Source organism: Acanthisitta chloris, unplaced genomic scaffold (assembly GCF_000695815.1).
Source record: "Acanthisitta chloris isolate BGI_N310 unplaced genomic scaffold, ASM69581v1 scaffold15846, whole genome shotgun sequence".
NCBI classification, from domain to species: domain Eukaryota; kingdom Metazoa; phylum Chordata; class Aves; order Passeriformes; family Acanthisittidae; genus Acanthisitta; species Acanthisitta chloris.
In genome coordinates this window covers 20,857-29,185 of record NW_008676620.1, presented here as the reverse complement: position 1 = coordinate 29,185, position 8,329 = coordinate 20,857, and the positions used below count along the sequence as shown (strand labels likewise).

The 8,329-nt window shown below is 39.9% G+C and overlaps 1 protein-coding gene across 1 annotated transcript in view; it reads right to left on the bottom strand.

The window, feature by feature from the left end:
- The window catches only part of STX17 (syntaxin 17), a 24,061-nt gene continuing 15,732 nt past the window's right edge, over nt 1-8,329 (bottom strand). The window contains exons 4-7 of the mRNA XM_009076213.1: nt 3,171-3,289; nt 3,038-3,088; nt 922-1,008; nt 1-240 (exon numbers count right to left, since the gene is read on the bottom strand). Of these exons, the coding sequence (XP_009074461.1) occupies nt 1-240; nt 922-1,008; nt 3,038-3,088; nt 3,171-3,289 (497 nt within the window). The remainder of the gene's footprint in view (nt 241-921; nt 1,009-3,037; nt 3,089-3,170; nt 3,290-8,329) is intronic.

Below are 8,329 nucleotides of genomic sequence, written 5' to 3'. Positions count from 1 at the left end.
TCAGCTGGATTTTTTGGCACTTTGGTGAGAAAGCTCTGGACAGCTGGAAGAGACCTGCTCAATCATTCTTTGTTTTTTCCTTTGTATCAATTTTCCACCTGTGAAACCCAAAATTCCACCACCAACTGCAGCTGCAATTCCTGCCACTTTGAAGCCTGCAAGGAGGCCAATAGGACCCCCCACCACTCCACCAATGACTGCACCTGCCACAGGCAGAGCTGCCAGCTTGTATTTCGCAGCCTGGAAAGGAAAAACAAAATAGTTAGAATACTTGCCTGTGGCGATGTGCATTTTCCCCTCACTGCTCCTGGCAATGACTTGAATGCTCCGTGATAAATAAACTTTACAAATTAGTATTTAAAAAAAAGAGGTGTTCCACTATCCCACGTGTATGAGAGAACATACTAAAACCAATTCAGAACTGAGCTGTCTCATATACACAGTGGTGAACCAACATGGTTCTGGCTGATCATGTACACTGTGTGTTACCTGGTCACCAGCATTCAATCAAATGAGAAACTGAGAAAATCCTCAGTCATGTGCCTGACTCTAGGTTTGGGGCTTATTTAGCAACTGACATCTATGTAGAATGGGATGGAAATGACATCACCAACCTCTTGTTTCACACTTAGGTGATTCTTAGCCAGTCACTGTATGCACTTGTCTTTGTAGGTAAACCAAAGTAGCATCGGAACAGCATTAAAAAAGCCTCCCCCAAATTAAATAATTTTATTTCCTAGTAGCCTGAACAGGATAGAAAATTACAAGGAGATTGATTTTTTTTCCCCAGCTACCTGTGGGTCATTTCTTCCTTATTTCCTTAATTGCTGGTTCCCTCAGCATTAAAGATCAATGGGGTTAATACAGAGGGTTGCTGGGAGGCAGAGTACCATTGATTCACCAGCAGGAGCAGATCCCTACCTTCCCCAAGTTTTTGGTTCCCTCTTCAACATTCGCAGCAGCAGTGTTGACATGGTCTTCAATCCTGTCAATCTTCTCCTGCTGAGCCTAGATGCAAAGGAATTATGAGTGAGGTGACCTGCTGGGAAGCAGCAGTGAGCCAATACACACCATTTTAATGCCTGTAATCAGGGCCCCACAGCCACTTTCATCTGCTACACACTGCACCAGCAGCCTTAATGGTGCTTCATGATTAGCATCTGATAACTCTGCTGAAACTACAGACTTACTTTGAAAAAACCTTAACTATTAAGTAATAATACAGTGTGGGTATCAGACAATGTGTTGCTGCAGTTAAGAGAAAACAACCCTAAACATATGATTTGTCAATCTTTTCAGTGAATAGATGAACTCACATTCCAAAGGCAAAAATAATCCAAACTAGCCTTTTTGTTTCCGGCTGAGTTGCATGTTAAAAAAAAATAATTCTATAAAGAGCATTTGTAAGATCAGTAGCAACACCAACATACAAAGCTGCATCAGGAAATCTTAACCAGAAGTGTTTAATTATGGCATTCTAAAACAGTGACTTAAGTACATATAGTGACAGCTCTGAAAATATACTTGATGTTGCTCTGTATTTTACTGTTTGACTTTACAAAAACATTCTATCCTTTCTCCCAATGCAGCCAGATTCCCCTGCAGTCTCTCTCAGGGAACACTGGAGCAGAAGATGAAGGGGTTTGTTTGTTCTTATTTTAATCTCAGCAGTGCCCAGACTGTTTTATGTCACAAAATAATGAGGTGGCTGATGTTCAGCTTGAAATAAAAGGCATTCTGAACTGTCTTCCTCTTTCTAATTCAGAAACTGCTGAGCTCACCAGCTCTGGTATCTTCGTCTCCTATGCAGTACACACACTTTAGATGCTTGATATTATACCTAATGATGGTTGTGTGTAAAGTCCATGAAGTCCTGGGAACAGGACCTCTTCCTTTCACCTTTAGGATACTGAATGAAAATTTTTGCAGTCCCTCTCTAGCCTAATGAATCTTAGTTGGGTGTTTTGGTATTTGTGAAGCAGCACATATTCAGCAGAAAGGATAAAAGCTTATCTATCCCTACTAACCCAATAGCAAGGAGAGTAAAGAACTCTCCTAGGAGATGGGAATTGCAGGTTTAAATTCCCTGTGGCACAGGAAGAACTAAACATTGGGAACTGAGTGTGGATGATGAAGACATTTTGGCAGTGTTGTGAGAGCACAGAAAGGACAGGATAAAGGTGAGGGATTTTTTTAGTACTCCTGATTAAGTGAGAAGTACCTGAGAAACACCTTCACCCTGTTGAGTGAAGCTGTCATCACCATGCCAATTAGAAATTGTAAAAATTAATGGGACCTGGGTAGAAGTCTGCAGTCAACACCGTAGAGTTTCTACTATGGTTCAGTTTGTGGCCACATGCACTAGCTAGAACATTGTAGTTGCTCTAGTGACAAGCACTTAGGAGTGATTACCAGCTCTATTGCTGAAGCAGAAGACTACTGCCTTCTCAAAAAGTTACCTTGGCAGAGCCTGAATCCACAGGAGAGCCACAAAGACACCTGTAGCAAGGAGTCACTGATGTAGGGAAGGAAGAGCTGTTAGCTTTCTAACCAGACACAGCAGCAGAGTACTTAAACTAGTGCTTTTGAACATTCTTCTTCTGTTGGCTATTCAAAGAATACATCAAATTGTCTAGCAGTCAGGTTAACATTATATGCATCACCTACTACTTTGGAAAGTGTCTGATGTTCCATCTTTGAAACTACAGGTGTATTTACCATAGTGCCAAGGAGCAAAGACAGCACCTTTGTGCAAGCATCTCAGCTCACTGTGAGGAAACTGCTCTGCCTCTAGTGGCACCTTCCTAAATTCCTAACAGTGACTAGGATTTTGTAGTCTCGAATATTGGACTGAATTAAGACAGTTAATGTTATTCCACTACTCTGTCACTTTGATCAAGTGATACCAGCTCAGTCTGAGTTCAGACTAGGGGCAGAAGTACTGTTCATCTTGTTTTCATCCCCACCGAGGAGTTATCCATTCACCCTCTTTTTGTCCGAGGCTCTGTGTAGGACAGAGCACAGAATTAATACTTACGTTGACTAAGAGAGAAAAATCTGTCACCAGCTGGCTCAGCTCAATCAAGTCCTGCAAATAAAAAACAAATGTTATTCTGTAATAGTTGCTAAAAACAAGAGCACCAAGGTGGCAGTAAGGAGTTCCAACATACCCCTTCTAAACTTTCCCAGGACTCAGATGCATTTTCTTCTTGAGGTATTTCCGGAAGGGGGGAGTAGATCTGGATTAAACTTTGGGAGTTGTCCTTCACTTCCATGTTATGTAAAGTTTCTGCATGAGAAACGTGATGTTTATAAATCAATGCACTGAATCAGAATGCAGGTGATGTGTAAAGTTTCTCAAGGGTAACCTGATACTTAACCTAGTTCAAGCCAAGGAACAGCCCCAAAAGTGATCATATAGGGGTAAGTCTTACAGCACCAGACAGTTTCTTAAAAGGCTGTTATTGGCAAAGAAATTGACTCATTTCTATGAGCACACTTTCACACTCAGTCCTGAGAATGACAGTAAATTATACTCCTGAATTCAAGGTCATTTAGTTAATCGGCTAAGAAAACTGAGCTTGGCACAAAAACTTTTCATTTACACACAGCACAGAAAACCACTGTGCTTCCAAAACTGAACAGGCAGTTACTCATTTTATGATTGATTATCATGCTACTGGTTTGATTTTCAGCCACTGGGGACTCAACGAAGCTGGAGGGAAAAGCTTTCAAAGTAAAAGCAGTGAAACCCAAGTAACAGTGCCCTGCAGTCAGTGCTGGATCTGGCTGGGTAATGGTGCTGTGAGGATGACAAACATTTGCAGCTCAGTGCTGTACAGGGGATATTCTCAAGTGTCTTCCTTTCTAAATCCCTGGACTGAATGCAGAAAACGTTAGAACAAAGTATAGGGGGAAAAATGGGGAATAAGACAGCAAGGTCAGTCACATGGGAGCAGATACAATGAAGAGACACACACACCTCCTCCAAAGAGCTGATTCTGGAGCCACTGTGGATGTCATGGACATGTGTATAATTGTGGACAAGCAATTAAGTGGTAATAAAGAACGATAACAGACAAGTTTGGCTGGTCATAACAATGACTAAGGAAGAGCCTGAGAGTCTGAAAGGCAGACTGGAGAATGCACGTATGCAAACAGCACAAAGATCATGTTAATTCAGACAACTTTGATTTCTGAAGGGAGATCACTGGTTTAGTAGGACACTGGTGTTTCCTTCCTCTGGTTCCTCAGTTCTTCCTTCCCCTCTGGGGAAGCTTAATATGGGGAAGGCTGGTTAGATATGTCTAACAATACTAAAGTGTAAATATTGTATTAAAATCTTTAGAAACAATCAATGTGCCAAAGTACAATGGTAATAATATTATATGACTGTTACAACAAGAGATACGAACAATGGAAAACAAATAAAGATAACCAAATCCATAAAAATACTGGTAACAGTGCATGCTTGTTCATGGAATTCATTTAAGACAAAATAAAAATGATACATTTTCATAACATTTGTCCATCTCTCAACATTTTTATCCCAGTATCTCAAAATGCCTGAAGGACCCAATCTTCCTATTCTCGGCTCAACAGAAGTCTAACACCAATGAAGTTGATATTCAGCCACGATTACTAAGTAGAGTAACAACAATGCAGTAAATAATTTGGGGGTTTAGTTTGGACTTCTTTTTCTTTCTAATTATTTCTCCCCTTCTTCCTTTCAGAATTCACACATGGAAGGCACTTCACCTTCTATAATCATCACATGTTCTTCCAGAACATATTTTTGATTTATAACCTCAGATTAATTAATGTTGTATACTCAGTTCCTAAAATACTACTTTCCCCTTTTCAGTGTAATTAATCACATACCCAAATGTGTGCATTTTTTGAGAAAACAGCTCTAGTACATACTCTGACATTTATCATTGGGTTTGAGTATTTGATTCCATTTCAATCCTACACAATCCTATTTCAAAATCAAGTTTCTTCTGCCAAGAAAAGCTTACTCTTCCCTAATCAGCCACATGCATGCTAAGTTGGTTGAAATTAAACCAATCATAATTCAGAAGCAAAATAAAAAGCTCACTAAGCAAAACTGCCTCCTCACAAATTACGTTCCATGCTCTAGTCTGTCCCTAACAATCTATGCTGATCTCTTGTGGAAAAGCACATCCTTCAAAGTGCATAAATGACACTGAAGTTTTGCATGACATACATTCAAGAGAAATAACATTTTTAATTAGGTTTACGTATTATCGTTTTCCAACGACTAAAAATTTGGGGAAAAAAACTCCTCCAGAAAATTCTTTACTCATTTCCAAAAAAATAAGGTAAAGAACAAGAAAGGTACGAGGTGTTCACACTGGGGCTGGAATTCTATTCATTAGTTCATGTTTTATCAAGCCTAACCAATTTTAATAGAACTGAGAATGGAAGTGGCTCCACCAGTTCACTTACAGCATCTCTGCAGAAATGCAATAATGCAAAACACCTCTGCAGATTTCACAGAGCAGCTCTGCACCTCGTAACACTCAAGATAACAATCTAATGCTCTGGAAGATTCAATATGTTGCTTAAAAGATTTTAGCACTTTTTAAGAGCAGAGTCTCACCTTTTGTTAACATTTGTTTAATATGCAACTAAATTCCATTTCCATTGGCCCTCAGCTGAGGGTGGTGAATGGGGGAAGGGACTATATCATATCACTCACATGCCTTCTAAATGGGAGATTTGAATTTGTAAACTCCTTCCTTCTCTACCAGATGGGAAGCAACATGCTACAAAGAATGGGTGTACCGAAGCTCCTTTGATTAAGATCAACAGCCAAGATTTGCTTTCAGGACTGCAGCCTCTGAGCACAAAAGGATAGGCAATATATTGTGTCTGTGTTAGCAATTGGACAGAGCTGCTTGCACAGGCAGGCGAACCAGGAAAAAAATATAAGTTTAATTGTATTTAGTTGTCTGTCTCACTTTAAATGGGGTGAATTATTTCCATATTCTTGAGTGGACTTGCAGGAGCCTGTCATTCCAGGAATATTCTTCTGTTCTTCTCATCCCAATCTTTCTGATCAATTTCTTGTCTTTCTGACGTGCTGTTATGCTCAATGTCCTCCATACTTGAAAGGTATTTCAGATTTCAAAAGCAGCCCCGCTCTTTGAAACTAAACTCTAGTTCCCATTTGCCACCTACGTAACTGTCAGGAAAGCAATAAGCCAGGACAAGGCCTTTCCAATGAAATACCAGAATGCACTGAGGACAACTGCAGAAAGTTACCAGAAGAAGAGATATCTTCAATTTAGTTCTGATCATAACAGAGAAGAGCTCACAAAGGGCCTGAAAGTAATGGCTAATATGTATGAAGGGAATCACTGAATACTGAAGACAATGAGCTCCCTCCAGAAGAGATGTCAACAAATTCGGCAAAATGATTAATAGAAACTATGTGGAAGAAGTTTCTAAAGGATAAAGGACTGCAGGATTGCTGACAGACACTAACAAAACAGGCTACACTGAAGATGACACCAAATTGCCTGGACAGAGAGGAAGATGTTTATGGCTTTAGCAAGAGCTCTTCAGTGCTCTGGATATCAAGAATTTGACAAACACAGTGAGTAAAAGGAATAATATAAGCACAGAAAGTTAATATCAGAAAGACTAGAACATAAATAAATTGCAACTACCAAGGGGCATAAATGGTAACAAGGAAGTTTGAAGTTAGAGGAAGACAGAGAAAGTGTAAGTGCATTGCCTGGTAAAGAAGGAAAAGGACAGATGGCCCACAGAAAGATGAAGTCAATCTTTATACCAACAGCGGTAATCTGGTATTTGATGCAATTAATTTAAACAAGAAAGACAAAAAAGAGACAGGCTGAAACATAAAAGAACAGGTTAAAAATATTGAGATGAGCTAGGCCTATTTAGGGCCTGGGCATTGATGAAACTCACACTAGACCATTTAAGAACTGTCTCTGAAAGTTCAAAGGTATTTTTGAGAACTCGAATGAGGTGGTCCCAGAGGAGTATGAGAGAAGAGACTCAGTTATCTTCATCCTTTTTTGGAGTGGAAGGAGAACGCAGCAATTAGTTAAACTTTGAAATTCACAAAGATATTAGGACAAACTACTGAACAATCAAGTACAAGATGTTCAAGAGGTCAAGATTCTGGTGTCAGATTATCAGAAGCCAATTCAGTCTTTTTTGTAGGCCCTGTAAGAAGATAGATTTCTTTTACAATGAGGGTGGTGAGGCACTGGAACAGGTTGCCCACAGAAGCTGTGGATGCCTCATCCCTGAGGAATTCAAGGCCAGGTTGGATGGGGCTCTGAGCAACCTGCTATGGTGGAAGGTGTCCCTACCCATGGCAGGGTGGTTGGAACTAGATGATCTTTAAGGTCTCTTCCAACCCAAACCATTCTGTGATTCTCAATTCAAGGTATCTTGATGTTCATAAGGCTTTCTGATACTAATGCACATGACATTCTTGAAAGCAAGCCCAGTCTTCAAATGCACTTTTCTCCCTGTTCAACCACGAGACTCACTAGCTTGTTAATCACACTTGAAAGAGTTCTTGTAGTTCTTTACGTAGCAACAAGGAGGGTCATGAAATCAAATCTGATGGCAGGTTCTTCTACAATGCCACTGACTGAGAATACTCTTTTGATTTTAAGACACATGAAATTTCAAACCATGTGAAACAGTACTGCTACTGCAGCAATCAAACTAATTACTGTTAGGTGGAAGGATTTAATCCTGATGTAGCCAACTTTCTCACAGATCGTTAGCAGAGAACACTAGCTGGCACCAGGGCATAAAAAAGGCTTCTCTTGAAGACAGAATAGGAGAACAAGGAATGAAAGATATTTTGCACAGAAAGGAGGGAAGAAGAGCAAACATGTCTGACTTGTAGCACGTTATAGTGTCTTTGAATGGATTTATGCTCTTTTCTTCTTTCTTGCCAGTTACCAAGTTAAAATGCTATCGGAAGATAAGTTCTCCTTCACCTAGAGAATTGCTCCTCTTTTCCATATATTTTAGCAGTGCCATATTATACTGTCTGCCATAAAAAAATTTTCTTCTTGATATTCTTCAAGCACTAATTCAGTGCAAATGGCCTAAATGGTTACTTGCACATGATCAAGTGATTTGCGGGGGGGGAAAAAAAGCCCAGCTACTATGAAACGTGAGTGTAAGTATTCTGCTCCCTATGCACAGTCCTCTATTTCATGACCCAAGGCTACAGGATCTTTCTCATGGAAGGCCACAGCTATTTAATTTCTTAAGAAACTTAATTAGAGCATTCCCTGCTTATCAAAAT